The sequence below is a fragment of the Myxocyprinus asiaticus genome, chromosome 9 (assembly GCF_019703515.2).
Source record: "Myxocyprinus asiaticus isolate MX2 ecotype Aquarium Trade chromosome 9, UBuf_Myxa_2, whole genome shotgun sequence".
Taxonomy (NCBI): Eukaryota; Metazoa; Chordata; class Actinopteri; order Cypriniformes; family Catostomidae; genus Myxocyprinus; species Myxocyprinus asiaticus.
The window spans coordinates 35,980,010-35,997,573 of NC_059352.1; the positions used below are offsets into that span (position 1 = coordinate 35,980,010).

General features: G+C 36.4%; 1 protein-coding gene across 2 annotated transcripts in view; it reads left to right on the plus strand.

Moving 5' to 3' along the window:
* LOC127446046 (histone-lysine N-methyltransferase SETD5-like) overlaps nt 1-17,564 on the plus strand; it is a 135,164-nt gene that overhangs the window by 69,955 nt on the left and 47,645 nt on the right. For both annotated transcript variants that reach the window (XM_051706664.1, XM_051706666.1), the window contains 2 exons: nt 3,692-3,926; nt 13,756-13,858. In XM_051706664.1, the coding sequence (XP_051562624.1) occupies nt 3,856-3,926; nt 13,756-13,858 (174 nt within the window). In that variant the 5' untranslated portion in view covers nt 3,692-3,855. The remainder of the gene's footprint in view (nt 1-3,691; nt 3,927-13,755; nt 13,859-17,564) is intronic.

The window sequence follows — 17,564 nt, forward strand, 5'->3', positions numbered from 1 at the left end:
GTTACCTAGTGTTGCAGTGTGTTGTCGCTGTTGAATAGCGGAAGAGAAGCACTGAGGCAAGGCTCTCGGGAGCGCGCATACACGTCACATACTTTGGATTTTCCCGGCAAAACCAACCCGCTCCCTTTGCATGAAAATCTGTCTACAGGCTATAATAGGCAACCTAGGAAGTCCGGGAAGGGCTAATTTTTTAAGTTGCGTTAGAAGACATTCACACATTGGCAAAAAAAGGCGACTATTACATGAAAATTGTTACATACTGCACCTTAATCAAACGACTATTCGACAACGAAAAGTTTTGTCGACAATTGTTTATTATCGACGTTGTCAACTAATCGTTTCAGCCCTAGTGTGGAGCCAAATTTAACTTGAAGTAAAATTTACCCAACAGACATGTGACATGACTTTTTGCATATATACATATTTATTCACATAAATGTTAATATTTTATATTGATGACTAAGTCAATTAAAACATTCAAAGCATGCTAAGACATTTTCAGCATTGAAAGGTTATTATTTTATTTATTAAGCCAGTTTGCACCATGGCTGGTGTCCTGTAATGTTTGGTATTATGTGTCTTAGACTTATTTATGTGTTTAAATAAGTTTCACACACGTCTCCACAAAACCTTTCAAATATTTTGTTAATGTTTATTAAAGGAAAGAGTCTGACTTCGCTGCTGACATGAGATGGGAAGAAAGGGGGTTTTGGTAGTAGGTGGTCACTCCAAAAAATAATCAATGTTATCAAGCTTTGTGGAAACATCAGTTAATAGCAAATATTAACTACTAATCAAATACTAAGACAGACAATGAATAACAGCACATATTTCTGGTTATTACATGTAGCGTAAAACTCAAACGCATGTATTGAAACAAAATTTTACAAATAATGTGGTCTCAACACTTCCAACCTAATTCATGTAATGGAAAGTTGTGATTCTTATTCAAATATTTTACATTTCATTTGATATTTCCATGAAGAATAATTCTGTTCACATTTTCTTTTGTTTTTATTGCCAGGAGAATATAACATATGATACAATGATTCACATATAAAATAATTAATTCACATTTGATAATCCTGTTTAATAATAGAAGTATGGGCTAGCCTTCGGCACATTAAAAAAAAGCACAGGTTTAGTTTTAGAAATTACAATTGTTTGAATGTGCTGCCTAATAATGCTCGCACATCTGTGTAGATGTGTAAAAATACTCTCAAATAATAATTCTCTCTAAAGAAATGTGAATGATTAAATGCAAACAAATAACTTTCCGATGCATGGGTGTCCTTATGAACGCTGAATGTTGCAGTCTTTATCATGTGTCTTCATTGCTGCATCCCTCCAGCAATTTGATTTCATTGATTTCAATGTTTGTTCTTCTTGTTGACTCATTCACATGGTGATTGCAGCGGTAGAAAGCTTATTTACATTGGATAACTACTGTAGATACTTGTATGTTGTCTTGATAAACTTTGTTTGAAAGTTTAAACTAGTTCAGTGTTTCCCCTATATGCATACAGGAGCACCGCTATTAACTTTTGACATTTCACATGGTTCATTAATATATATGACACAACGTAAAACTTGCCAGCACCAGTCAGTTGCGTGTTTGTGCACTGCGTGCAGTTACCTGTATGAAGCGAAAGGGACCCCACCATATACACACACGTATTCACAGTGCATCATCCTATATCAGCCCATAAAAGGCTGTTCGCGAGTGTGTACACCGCAGAGAAGCAGGAGACCCGACATGATAGACCTACCTACCTCTTCTAGTGGAAAGGCTTTTACTTGGATAACTTCTTTGGCAAAGGTAGTAGAAATATAGGGCTCTAAATGGTCGCAGTTTTCCTGCCATGAGACAAAGTTTTTTTTTTTTAGAGGTTGCACCGGTGTGACTACAGAGTTTGCCAACACTCGTTAATTATGTGTGACGTGTCTGTTTTATGTTTTGTATAAGAAAAATGGAACCTATGCCAGGTTGATAATCTCAGCAGTAACTATTTATTTACATAAGTAGGCTATGGTTCTGATAGTAATTAGGGATGTGCACGAGTAGTCGAATACTCGAGTATTCATTTTGCAATACTGGTATTCAAATATTTAAGCAAGACCAGCAAAGTAAAGTAAAATTACTATTCGAATTTCACAAAGTTTTGCTTTGCTGGCCATATATGCAGTGAGATGCATGTTAAATCCTGAACACACAAACTAAAACTCACAGTTATAACAGAATGCACTGGTGGCGCTGTTGAGTGTACTTTTATGTTTACACGCATTGCATGTTTAAAAAAAAAAAACAGTACATAATATAAGCTTGTTTTGGATGTAATTAGAAGCTTGTTTTTTTTAAATGGTGATGCAAACTTTATGACTAAAAAAATAATTGTACAGTGACTCTTTCTCATTAATTACCTTCTTTTAAATAATAGAATATTCGAGTATTTGTTTTTTATTAGCTTAAATATTTGAATACCAAATTATTGATGAATGCCCATCCCTAATAGCAAGAAGCAACTAATAATACAAGATTGTCATCTGCTGAACCACACAGCGTGACCAACACAAAGCAGATGTGTTTACTGTGCGACCTTCTTCTGCAGCGCTGCTTAACTTGATCTGCGTTACCAGCGGCTAGTGATGAGCAGTGATCGTGTGAATGGTTTCTGTTGACTTGCGCAGTTTTGTCACACTTTAACAATGTTTTGCTTTCCATTCAGTTAATAACTAAATAAAAAAGAATGTGCGAATATGAGGACAGATATCAACATGTTGGATTTTTACCTAAGCAAAAAACATACTCCACTCTCTCTCTTGCTAGCGAGTAAGTGATTATTACAAGTGCCAATGGTGGATCAAACAATAATTTGTGGCCCCCCTGCGGTACCACCGCAGGCCCCCTGCAGTACTAGACCCTGTTGAAGACCCGTGGTCTAGGGGTTTTCTTGGACTGCAACATAAAAGGAATAAGACCAGTTTAAAAATGCAGTTACAAAAATTTGGTTTATTTAAAAATCAGATAATTAACATATGCACATTAACTATGCATTCTCCTTGTTTAACTATTTGAGAAAGGATAATTAATGCCAGCCCAACAGCAAAACAAAAATCTATTATTTTCCATGTGTTTTCTGTGCAATCTCTCGTGGAGACTGCTGCACCATTATATAAATTATTTCTTTTGTTATGATATATTATATCTCAGATAACCCTGGCTCTAAACAGCATGTAATAACAAAACTGATTGTGATTGATCACTTTACTTGTCAGTTAGAGGGCTTTTCCTGTCTAAATGGGCAGTTCTTGGCCAGTTGAAGCTGCTATAGATCCTAGACCTTTGCTGTTTTAGTCAAACTCATGTTATGCTTGTATCCAGTGTGTTTAGTGAAATTATGCTTCATTTGATTTGGTCATTTCATGTATATCAGTGGTTCCCAGCCCTGTTCCTGGAGGCCCCCCAACACTTCCATTTTGGATACCTCCCTAATCAAATACACCTGATTCAACTCATCTGCTCCTTAGTTGAGACTCCAAGACCTGAATTGGGTGTGTCAGATAAGGGAGATATACAAAATGTGCAGTGTTGGGGGGGCCTCCAGGAACAGGGTTAGGAACCACTGCTGTATATGATTATATAATTCTCTCTCTCTTTCTCTCTTGTCTATCTCTGTGTCTCTCTTTCTAGGTCTAGGTGATGTGTGTGACTTGGTACAGCGGCACCTCATCTGAGGAGTGCTTCACTGCTGCCGTTAGGAGCCCGTGATTCTCCTCTTCCCTCCCCCCATCCTCTCCCTCCCATCAACCCTCCCCCACCCCCACCCCCCTCCCTGAGTTGCTGTGCTTGACGTCATGAGCATAGTAATTGCACTGGGAGTCACCACACCAGAGACACCTTACACCGATATGGCTGCTGGATCAGAGTAAGTTTGTAAAGCCTCTTTCACACAGAGATTCTGTGAAATTTCGAAAAAGTTCCTCTGGCAACTAGGGGTTGCATAGACTATACTAATGTAGTCGGCACTGTCATCCTGAAGTCAAGAAGTCGCTTTCCATTTGATTTACAAAATGCATTTGTAGGAAATACAGCGGGTGGCGGATTTCCAAAACGAGGATGGCAAAGCAGAGACTCATTCACATTAATGAGGAAAGCTCTACCTGTTTTGTTAGGGTTAGGTTTAGGGGTTGTGTTGTTGGGTTTGTTCCAAAGCTTAGTGAGCTGCCTCACTGATTCTGCGATTGGTCTGCAACGAGAAGCCTCAAATCTCACTACAAACTGTCTTGTAGTGTGCACACTCCTGCGACATGCCGTACGTGTAACGTGAATAGAATGAGGTGCACATTTCTTGCCACGCAGTGGCAATTTTGCATAACTGCGATAGAGACGATAATTCAAAATGTAAACCAGTTGTCAAATTTCTACCGGTTTATCGTGTCTACCGGTATATCGCCCACCCCTCGTATTGGAAAGCAGGAGACAAAAAATTATTCGAAAATAAAATAAAACATGACCTACATCTCCCTATCTGCTGTCTTTATTATTTTCAGCTGTTTATCTGAATTTTTTTTTCTTTTGCAAATAAGTGCAAAAATGTACACAACCCATTCTTTCATGTTTGTTGAAAGAGGAGAGCAAGGTATTGGGTAGCAGGAGACAAAAATTATTATAAAATAAAACATCACCTACATCTCCCTTCTCACTGTTTTTATTTCTTTTTTCTTTGAAAATTGTGCCAATAAGCGCAAAAATGAGCTCAAGCCACTCATATTTTTTCATATTTGATCTATGACATTATCACAAATGCACGAATTTGTGAATTTATTTCATTATCATCATGCATTTCTCTTGTTAATGCATCCTTAGGATGAATCGCTTCTGTTGTATTATCATTTGTAAGTCACTTTGGACAAAAGCATCTGCTAAATGAATAAATGTAAATGTAGGTCACCCATGTAACACCCATGCTTATATTATACGGACAGAGAATATGTTTGCTTTTAATTAAGAGAAGCTCTACACCAGTTTTTAGCACTTTTTCTTGTACTTTTTTTGCACTTTATTATCATTCAGTAATACACAGATGTAGTGATTGATGTATGTCCTTTTGAAATCAGAGACTCTCCCCTTAAAAATCCGAACACAAGTGGTCAAAAGAGATGACCAGGTGTAACGGTGATGTGTCTCACTTGTACACTTGTGTTTGGATTACCCAAAACGCATCTTAATACCAGGTGAACACTGCGTTTGTCTTATCTGAAAAGGAGCCTCATAAGAGAGCGATTTGGAACGTTCTACAAAAGCGGGAGCTCCACGCGTCATTCAAATAGTGCTCCTCATGCGCAGCACATGGGAGCCTCAACTCGCAACTGATTTCAATACAGGTAACGTGAGAGGAGTATATTTATAATTGTGAGTATATTTATAATCAAAATTTCTCTAGCTTCTTCCACCATCTTAGATTTATTTTTCCACCAAACTCATCACGGTGCTTTCTGGGATTGCCTACACGGTGAAGGATACACACGATGTTACCTTAATATTTGGCCAAAATGAGATCTGTTAGGAAGCAGCATAATTAAGGTACCAACCTTTTTGAACAACCTTTGCATCGGGAGCTCACCTACGATGCCTTAAATTGCTGCCTCTGGAGGCAGCTCACTAGGCTTTGTAACAGACTAGGGATGTGCTAGACTAGTCGACTAAACGGTTCTGATGCTGTTAGTCGACACTGGAATTACCAGTTGTTCAATAATTTTCCCCATTAAACTGTTCAGCATTTTTACACATTTACGTTTAGCTTTATATTATTACAAAGGCTGCACTTAAATTACTGTCATGTTAGTGTTACGCATTTTAAATATAATTAATAAATATTATTAAAAAAAGAGGATATCTGGGGCAGATGTATACATCTGGGGCAGATGTATACAAAGTTTCATTTCACCGTGCGCATCCTCCTTCCCCCTCTCACTCGCGGCACGTGCAGGAAAATGTCATCTTGCAAGACCAGCAAAGTAGCTATGGAAATCACTTTGGTGGTGGTACGGGAAGCGGATTTCCAAATGTTGGCTTGCAAGTCGCTATGGATGTTTTGACATTTGAGTTTAAATCTCTGCAAAGTTATTTTCCCTTTTTTCAAGCGCAGGATAATCAACTCAGGTTGTGTCTTTCACCCTACCATGTTGACATTTTAATTTTGTTAATCAAAAATGTTTACTTTTGAGTAAATAGCCTAGAAAATGACTATTTTAGGCTAGGTATGCAAATTATTTTTTATCCTACTGATCAAGAATGCTATGATGTGCCGACTGCTTCTATGGGTTAAATCCTTTATTCTGTGTGCACATCATGTTTGGAACAATACATTTGGGTTATTGTACATTTCTCACAGGCCTATTTTTTCAATCCTAGCCATCATAACTGTTATTAGTTAATGTTCTTAGCTGAACAGCTGTCATATTAGATCATGGGCAAATGCACGTCGTGAAATACGCGCAAGTTTTCGGCACTTTTTTCCCCTGTAGATTTGGCTTACCTGTAAATTATTTTCAACAATGTCCAGACTGTTTTAATATGTTGTTACTTTTACTTTGTGATTTTCATTTAGAACAAGTCCTGCACTATTCACAATTTTTTTTCAATGATTATGCCTGTATTCATTACATGCATGTCATGTTCTATATTTAATGTAGCCTACAGTGATGATAATGCAAGTCAAGCACATCGCAGATAAATGCAGAATTTAGCATCGGATTTGGCTGTTGGAGGTATTATAAATGGGTTGCTTAAAAACAATGTTTTTAGACTGTTTTCTGAGGGTTTCTTTATTTTTAGACTAGTAGACTCCACATTTTCATTTAAATGTCAGTAAAATTAGTCATTTCACACATCCCTATAACAGACCCATAGTTTTTTTTGATTACTGAATTGTCAAGTTTAGTCATTGCTTTATTCATTTATAAATTTGTATTTATTTTTTATCCCCTTTTTCCCCAATATGGAATGCCCAATTCCCACTACTTAGTAGGTACTCGTGGTGGTGCGGTTACTCACCTCAATACAGGTGGCGGAGGACAAGTCTCAGTTGCCTCCGCTTCTGAGACAGTCAATCCGTGCATCCTATCACGTGGCTTGCTGTGCATGACACCGCGGAGACTCACAGCACGGGAGGCTCATGCTACTCTCCGTGATCCACGCACAACTTACCACGCACCCCATTGAGAGCAAGAACCCCTAATCACGACCACAAGGAGGTTACCCCATGTGACTCTACCCTCCCTAGCAACCAGGCCAATTTGGTTGCTTAAGAGACCTGGCTGGAGTCACTCAACACGCCCTGGATTCGAACTCGCGACTCCAGGAGTGGTAGTCAGCGTCAATACTCGCTGAGCTACCCAGGCCCCACATATCACTTTACTCATGAATATAAATAACATTTCCCCTGCCATCCTACGTTTCAGAAACTTGCCAGCAGGTGTGGAGGCTGATTACTTGCACTGAAAGTGCGAAGTGACTCAAAAAGCATAGGATGATGTCACGACTAGTCGAAATTGACTGGATTCATGGGCTCAACTAGGAGACTATTAAAAAACAGTTGTCACGCAACCCCTAACGGCAACTATCCTCGCATTTCATGATATTTTTTATTTTTTGTTCACACTGTCCTGTGTTCTGTGCTTGCATTTACACTATGGCTGAATGATTAATAGAGATAAAGTCGAAATCACAATATAACCTAGTGTGATTGTCAAACCGCAAAGTGGTTAATAGTCTGAATGCGCTGCCCGCTGTGCTGCCCTTAAGTGTGCAGCTTTGTTTTGTTTGTAGGGTGTAGTGCTTTTTTAAATACTTGTTAAAGGGGTCAGTATATTACACATACTCTGAGCACGCATTAGGCTCATGATAGTGTTTTCAGTGGTTTCAGAGCACTTTGGTGCTCGATACACACATTATATCTGGTACCCTGAGTGACAGATGTTCTCTAAATTTGATTCGGTTTGCTAACATGCGCTGAGCGCATTATATTTAAAGCGCTCCAGATTTCAATTTTTATTGCATATTTGAGTAATTTTACATATGTTTGGCTGCAATTTAATATACAAATCTAAAATAATCCCATGACACTGGGTTTTTTGTGAACAGAAGGGGAGGAGATGATAGCATTTAACTGCATTAAAAAGGGTGCTGTCAACTCAGTTACGAACAGAAACTTCAATTCCTTCAGTTTTCCACCAAAATAAGAGCTTTCACCAAAATAAAGGCTTGAGGGTTTAAACAGACTGCATATGGCCAAAAATATTATCAAATATTTTTTTTTTTTTTCACACATGCAGACTGTTTGCTGAGATCTCGCATATCACTGGAAAAATCAGCTAGTGTTACGCCGGATTTAGCGACCACCCAAGCAACCACCTAGCAACGCTCTATCTATCATCTGTCTGTCTGTTTGTCTATCTGTCTATCTATCTACCTATCTACAATGTGTTTTTGCAGAGGTTGATTATTCAATGGAACTAGTTTTGTATTCAAAGAGTGTTGGGATACCCTGGCTTAATAGACCATAGTCCAACTTAATAGGCTGTAGCGCTATGGTGTTATAATACTGCTAAATGTAGAGAGCACATGCATAAATTGCAGCCAGAGTGCATCCATTTCCAGACTGATAAGCTTCAACAACTTGTGGTAGCATATCAGCAAAGCATTTCCATCCATTGTGGCATGATGCACTTGACTATACATTTGCTGTACTGTCAAGTTTACTCTGATTGTCAAGGTAAAAGTCTGATTTATATTGGGCAGGGCAGCCCAAAAAAGGGCTGCTCGATTACCAAAGCAATCTAAAACAGCCTATTACAATTACCTTAAAATAGCATAATTGAAAACTTGAACACCAAAGAAGTATTGGTATTATCTATATACTACCACAATAAAATGTGACCACATATAGTTAAAATATGCACAAACTCGGGGGCAGACTATCACAACACTAGGTAGTATTTACCTGTAACTTGAAGATTTTTGAATGGAATGCATGGCCCTAGCTGCCATGAAACAGGGGTGTAAAGTAATGAATTACAAATACTCTCATTACTGTAAGTAATTAAGTCGTTTTTCGCAGGAATTGTATTTTAAGTAGTTTAAAAATTGTATACTTGTACTTGAGTACATTTTAAGTGCTGTAACTGTTCTTTTACTGCGCTATTTTCCCTCCATCTGTGTTCGTTACTTCCCTTTCCTGATTTTATTTTTATCCATCAATGTGATTGGTTACCAGAGTCTCATAACTCCTGTCAAATCATGCATAGAAAACTTGAATGGCAGCTGTATGCCTCTAAATGCTATGGATGTGGAGGATACCTCAAGCAGCATTTCAGCACCTGAGGCCGGTTGCACCATCTATACTTAAGACACAACTTAGCTTAGTTGTGGCGTAAATGGGCACTAAGTCACAATTTATGCACTACTAAATATGTGAGTGTTGCACCATTAATCTTAGGTAGGACATAACACTACATATAAACGAAATATTTATGGAAGCCTCCGACCAGGAGTAACGGATGGAATAAAAAAGCAGACTCACTCAATAACATCAATGAGCTCATGTTTTGGTTGACAGGCTTCAGTTCTTTCAGCATATATGATGATGTTAGCATTTACACTCGTTTACATTTATGGGAGAAAACATTAAAACGTACTACTTCAGCATGAAACCGATCTAACGGTGCACTTTCCTGTGTATGCTGCCAAGTTTCAACATATACAATATATATAAAATATTAAAATGAATAAATGTCTATTTTTCCAGCCTGTTGTATTAGTATTTATTTATTTATTGTCCCTTATTCATTTTAGATACAGTTATTGAATATTGTTATTTACATAAGCTAAATATATCATTAATTTAATCTTGTTTTATTACGTATAATATTTCAATTAGGGATGTGCCAGATGCTGCTAGTCGTCACTGGAATTACTAGTCGGTTAATATTTTCCCCCATTAAACTGATCATAATTGTTTTTACACATTTACGTTTGGCTTTATATTTTTTACAGAGGCTGCACTTATATTACTGTCATATTAAAGTTACATTTTAAATAGAATTAATAATACAAATATTATTTTAAAAAATAGGATATCTGGAGCAGATACAGAGTTTAATTTCACCTCAAACTGCGCGTGCTTCTTCCCTCCCTCACTCGCCGCGCGCAGGAAAATGTCCTCTCGCTAGACAAGTAAACTCAGCAAAGTAGTAATGAAATCACTTTGGTGGTGCAGGAATCGGCTTTCCAAACGTTTGAAAGTCCCTATGGATGTTTTCACATTTGAGTCTTCTTTAAATCTGTGCATGCTTCTATGTTATTTTTCTGCTGTGCAGGCTTTTTCAAGCGCAGGATAGACGCCTCAGGTGAGTCAAGTCCCGTCTTTCACCGGACCATATCGACAAAATTATGCTTTTGTAGCCTAGTAGCCTAGAAAATAACTGTTTTAGGCTAGGTATGCCATTTTTGTAATCTGCTGATTAAGAAGGCTATTTTCAACGAGGCGCCGACTGCTTAACGTGTTAAACTATCTTTTATTCTGTGTGCACGTCATGTTTAGAATACATTAGGTTTATTGTAGGATACATCACAGGCCCATTTTTTTCTATCCTATAGCTATTTTATTTTTATTTTTATTTTATTTTTTTTACATCGTAACTGTTATTGGTTAACGTTTTTTACCGAACAGCTGTCATATTAGATCAATGGTTAATGCACGGCTGCACGTCGTGAAATACGCGCAACTTTTCAGAGCATTTTTTTCTCTCTCATAGATTTGGCTTAGTCTACCTGTTAATTATTTTCAACAATGTCCTGACTGTTTTAATATGTTAAGTAACTTGGTGATTTCCGTTTAGAACAGGCTTTTAATGGTTGTTCCATTGATCCTGCACTATTCATTCAATTGTTTTCAATAAATATGTTAAATATTTGCAAACGTTGATTCAGTGAATGCGTGTCATGTTCTATATTTAATGTACAATGATCATAATTCAAGGCGAGGACGTCGCAGATAAATGCCCCTTTTCAGTGGAATTTAGCATCGGATTTGGAATAGATTAAGTATTTTAAATGGGTCGCATAACCTTTTTTTTTTTTTTTTTTTTTTTTTTTTTTTTACTGTTTACTGAAGGTTGGTTTCTCGTCAGACTAGTCGGTTGCAAAACTTCCGTTTAAACTACAGTCAAATTAGTCGTAGCTCACATCCCTAATTTCAATGGGGGTATAATTTATTACAGCTGACAGTTACGTGATCAAACAAGGTTTGAACATCAACCATAACAAGATCAAACTGAAATTCACGTCTTTTTAACACTTCTGTGCACAAATTTGAAGGCTGTTTATTGGATAAATACAGGTAAACGTCATATTGTGCGACTACGCATTACTTTACGGAGAGCTTACGACCTACTAGTTAAGTCTTGCTTTAAGAATAGGTGGTGCAAACAAATTAAGCACTGACTTAGTTACAAATTTACAAGTAGTTACTAAGCCCTTAGTGTGAACTTTACGTCTCAACTTAAGTGAGACCTTACGCACAGCTGGTGCAACCCTACCCTGGACATCCATGGCCGCACCTGATAAGGTTTTCACAGTGAAGAAGGCCAATCTAAACTCACGTGTCATGTTAGTTTAGATTGCTAAAACCAGTTGAGATGTCAGCATAATTCTGCCTCTAATTTGAAGAAACATATAAAGGTAAATTTCATATTTCTGCTCTCTAGATTTTCTGTATCTATAACGTAGCCTCTAAATGAGCTATCTATCACTGAGATTATTGGGTTGCTGTGAGAGATTTATGTAATGTAGCAATAGGGCTGGTTGATACAATGATCTCAATATTAATCTGGAAAAAAATAATCTATATGATGATAAACTTTGGAGTAATTTTCTATATTTAGACTATTTTTACATCTAGACCAGGTGTGCTCATTACATCGATCGCCATAGCAAGACAACCACTGGTTGATCTCTGTCAAATCTAAAAGATTGACACCTTATTGCCTCGCTTCTGTAGGCATGCACTTTTTAACTGACAGGGGGCTTATGTATTTGTGCTGCGCTTTACATGCGTGTGCTCACACAGTGCATACGTGCCTAAATGGTCAAATACACATAATTGTAAACAGTCAGTTCTGTCTAAAGTGAATGTAAACAGTGGGACAAAAAGCGGATTTGCATCTAAATGTTGGACTTGGAAGTGTAAATGTAAGTAATAGACCTGTCTTGTCTACTATGTCATTAAAAGCTATTAACCAAACAACAACATGAAAATGAGAAAACCACACACTGCTTTTGACTGAATAACTTTAGTAGCTTTAAAAGTATTAATGTAATCCAATAAAACAGTGACATTTTAATAATATGTTTTAAAAATATTCTTAATTTTTTTTTTATAATACCAACCCCTAATGTAGAGAGTTGGTTAATTAGAATTAAAAATTACCAGGAAAGTAGAGATGATAAAATAATTTATAATTATGCTCAGCCTTTATCAAGTTTTTCTAATGCCTGATAGAAAATAATCTACCTTTGTTGAGCAATACTTCAGGCAGATTTTTCCCATCAGTCACAAATACACTTCAGAAAATTGCTCATGCATTAGAATGAGAACACAACAGTTTCTGGGCTTAAAAGATACAAGAACTAAATCAGTGTGCAATATTGTATCTCAAAAGGAACACAATGTGACCCCCCATGTACTACTTAAAGCCCGATGTAGCCCCGGTACCAGAAAGCTTTGCCCACCCCTGGGCAAATATGCTCTATACCCCCTCTATTGTGTGGGACATGACAGTCCAAGTGACAGTCTTTTTTTTATTTATTTATTTATTTATTTTATAATTTTTTGCATTCTTTGCGTTGTTTTGAACAATCTTTTATGCACATAAGTAACTAGTCTGTCGGCATTAAGGGCAATTTTTTATACCCTACACAAAAACTGATTTTAGTGTATTTCTTTCATACATTATGATTTTAAATGGTTATCCGTGTATCTTTTCATCTTTGTAATCATGTCTCCCTGTTAATGTTTTGGAATCAGATACATGTAGATAAGTGATGTATTTTAAAAGTTTGCAGTGAAAAAGAAAAGGATGGATACCTGTATTTTTCATTCTTTCTGATAAACAGCCATAAAATGGAATGTGAATAAACAGTATGTATGCAACATTTTGAAACTGCAGCATACAGTGTGTATTATAAGGGGGCATAGTTTTCACAACTCCATACTCAGTACTCACTACTCATGAGTACTTTTAAATGAGCTACTCGTTTACTCTTACTTGAGTAATTTTTTGAACAGGTACTTTTACTCTACTCGCACTACATTTTTTTTAGTAAGTAATAGTACTTTAATTTTATAATTTTTCATTACTCTTTCCACCCCTGCCATGAAATCTATTTTCTTTAAAAAAAAAAAAAAAAAAAAAAAAACCTGTAAAAATGTTATCATTGCCAGGTATGGAGGGGGACACACCTCCACCTCCTGGACTTTATAGCTTTATCCTTCAATTGTAGTTCACCCTCTTCCTATTGACCTATGTGTATGCCCCCTAATCCTCTCTGACCAGTAAGTTAACCTCTGATGCTGTCCACTCCTAATGCTATTGCATGACTTATAGTTAAAGGAATAGTTAAATAATTAAAACTGCACAGCTTCTCAAAGATTTCTCTCTTTGTCTCTCTCTCTCTCTCTCTGTCTCTATCAGTCCTGAGTCATTTGAAGCGAGCCCAGCAGTAAATGAGAAAAAATACTTAAGTCACAGCTGTGGGAACACACGGAATCATGGATTTCGAGGCCTGCCATATGCTGTAAGTTGCTTTGGTCTTGTTTTTGTTTTACATAAAACGCTGATTGGTGCTTAGTCCTAAGGGTCCGTTATGGTTAAACATAGAACCTACAGTGTAGCCTGTACAAGGTAGCGTACACAGTTGTTTGCATTTATACAGATGAGGCCTTTAAGAATGCTTTAAAGGGAAAGAGATCCTGAAATGTCATGCAGTGTGACACAACATTAGGCGGTGCAGTAGAGACATGATTAGTAGAGGGCAGTCGTGTTTCATTCTTTGAACAAGCACCGATCACTAATGGTTGAGTGAGTTCATTTCTCAAACAGGTCCATGCAGCACAGTGAGAGTGAGAGCAAAAGTCTCTCCAAATGCAAGCGATATAGAGCTTAATTGGCAATGGCAATAAACTATCAAATTGTTGACTATATCACTGACTATAAATATATAAAAGTCTCACAAGTTCCGCCCGGACATAATCATTTTCCACCGAAACTGTGAACCGAACTGTAATGCAGCAGCTAAGCACATTAAACGTGGGCGAACCAAATTCAAGTTTATTTTGGGTATACTACACACATGCCGATGAAACTCTCATGATTCAATTACTCATATTATTTTTATATGTTTATATATTTTTTGTATATTTAAATTGGGAGAAAAGGGGATTAAAAAAAATTATAATTTAATTGAGTAAAGTGATGACTAACCTAACAATTCAGTAATCTTCATCAGGAAAGCGCTACCTGATAGGTCAGAAAAACTACGGGTCTGTTATAGGGACATTTAAACGAAAATTTTGGAGTCGACTAGTCTAAAAAGAAAGAAAGTGCTTGTGAATTTGTGGAGCCGGTGTTGTGCAGGCATAGAGACACAAACTGCTCACACCTTTAGAGATCCTTGGCTCATACACGGAAAACACTATTATGATCATTGCATGTACTATTTGTAGCAGATGACAGCAGGCAGAGCGCTAATTCACTTTTTAGCATGAGCCATATACAGACTACATATTTATTTATATTGTGCCTTTTGCGGTTTAATAATTGCTGTGATTCACGTAGCGACCTGCTTTTCCAGATTAGGAATCTGCCGTCATTACGTCAGAGCTCCTTGGTCTAACAACACAGAAACACTTCAAAATAAAAGCTTAATTTAAATGAAAGAAGTATGACAGAAAAAGTTCACTACTATATAGTTATGTAATATTCACTATCATACTACTACTACTAATAATAGAACAATAGTAACTGTATTGTATTTAAGCAATATCTCACATATGTGATGCTCTATTATGCTGCACTTTAACAAAAATAACTCCAGTGTTGTATTTAGGATTGTGCTGTGAGGTTCTGTATATAATCACTTCATTTGTTAAAAAATAATACAATATTATGTTGAAAAATGAAATTTAATTGTTATACTTACATTTGATTAAAGTTTTAATTTATTTATTTAGACACAATTTTGATGATAAAATTAAAATAAACTGCTGATATTGAGTTCAGAAAAACAAACGGGTATCGGACTCGGTATCGGCAAGTACTAAAAAAGTACTAAAAAGGAGTGGAGCGCGACAAGAAGGAAACAAGCGCGCACATTAAATAAAGTTTATGCTACTTGGAGTTTTGCGTCATTATTCATTACTGTGTGCATCCAAAATAAGTAATTGTTGTTCTTTTCTTACCCAGTAATGATATAGGCTATTATTCATATTATGGAATATCTGGAGAATATAATTGGATAACTTTTTATAGGCTAATGCCATCAAAGTAATTTTGTGACCCTGCTTTATGTAAAGATTATACTTTTCTACATGTATACATGACAGATTTAATTTATTTCAATTAGCTTCAGTAAATGTTCCTATTAGATATGCAAATCTATTACACAATCAACAGTCTATTTACAAGTCAGACATGATTTTAAGGTAATGTCCTGCTTTTAGCAGTACGTGAGCAGAAATATCTTTTATGAAATGCGATGGACATTTCTTTACAGTTTTTATGAGATTCACCCTATTACATTTTAATTAAAAATTAGTGCCCGACCGATATATCGGTATCGCCGTATATGTTTACTGATATGCGCAGTATGAAAACTTTTTTCAGAACATATAATGCAGAAAACAGAATTGGTGTCATTACGTAGTTTGTCCAGCAGAGCACGCTCCGACTCCACTTTTTACAGAGCCGAGCTGACGGTGGTTCTGCAGACAGGGCAGAGTTCAGCGGTGTGTTCTTGGTAAATTGCTAACTAGTTTGTGAAATACATACTGGAAAGTTAATATACAATGACCCCATCATTTTATATAACTAATATAACGTTAACCCTGTTCCTGACAACCATGTGACTCTTGTTGATCACATCTGTTTATGTTAGCCAGCTGTAGTTTGTCAGTGCAGTCAGTAATGTAGCAGATTGAAAGGTAAACATCAGAGCATCTTTTTGCAGCTCAACAGACAACAGTGCGGTGGTGGATTGTCTATTGAGTGTTGATTTCACACTATGTTGTTACCTAGTTGGTGAGACACAGTGCTGGAAAGGAAATAAAGGCCATCTTTTGCTCTCCGTAGCAACGAGCTTATAGCTAACTAGCTAACCACGTAGCTACTTTCATACCTTGTCAGTGTGTAAACATGTATTCACCAAACTGTTTTGTTCAGGATTCACAGTTTGGTACCCCCTTCAACCGAACAATTCCAGTCGTTGCATTTATAAAATTTTATATTTAAAAGTCTGGTTTTCCAGACATTGTTTAAATAATAATATATAGGAACTGTATCTAAAATATATAAGGGGTGATAAATAAATACTAAAACAACAGGCTTTTTATTATATATATTTTGAATGTGAAACTTGACACTGGGTGACACACCCAGAAAACTGCACTGTTAGATCGGTTTCATACTGATGAGCCGCTTAAAAGTACGTTTTTTTCTCTTACACTCATAAAAACGAGTGTAAATGCCAACACCATCATATATGTCGAAAGGACTGAAGCCTGTCAACCAAAACATGAGTTCATTGATGTCATTGAGTGAGTCTGCTTTTTCATTCCATCTGTTGCTCCTGGTCAGTGGCTTCCGTAAATATTTAGTTTATACGTAGGGTTACATCCTACATAAATGTAATGGTGTAATGCTTAAATATTTAGTAGTGCATACATTTTGACTTAGTACCCATTTACGCCACAACTAGGCTTAGTTGTAACATACGTATAGCTGATGCAACTGGCCCCTGATGTTTATTTTGCTATTTATTTTATTTTTATTTATTCTTTATTTAAATGGTCAGCATTTGACTGATAATAAACATACAGTACTGATGTTTAGTTAGCTAATTATTTTATTTGAATGTATTTATTTTAATGGTCAGCATTTGACTGATACTAAACATACAGTACTGATTTTTATTTTATTTTATTTTATTTATTCTTTATTTTAATGGTCAGCAATTGACTGATACTAAACATACAGTACTGATTTTTATTTTTATTTTTATTTATTCTTTATTTAAATGGTCAGCAATTGACTTATACTAAACATACAGTACTGATGTTTATTAAGCTATTTATTGTATTTTTATTTATTCTTTTATTTTCTCAGTGTTCATTTCTAGAATTTGTTGACTGTATAATAATAATGTCAAATATTCTTTGATAAAAAAAAATGTAAGAAAGCAGCCTGTACCTTTGCATAGTCATATCGGTGCAAAATCGGTGCACAGT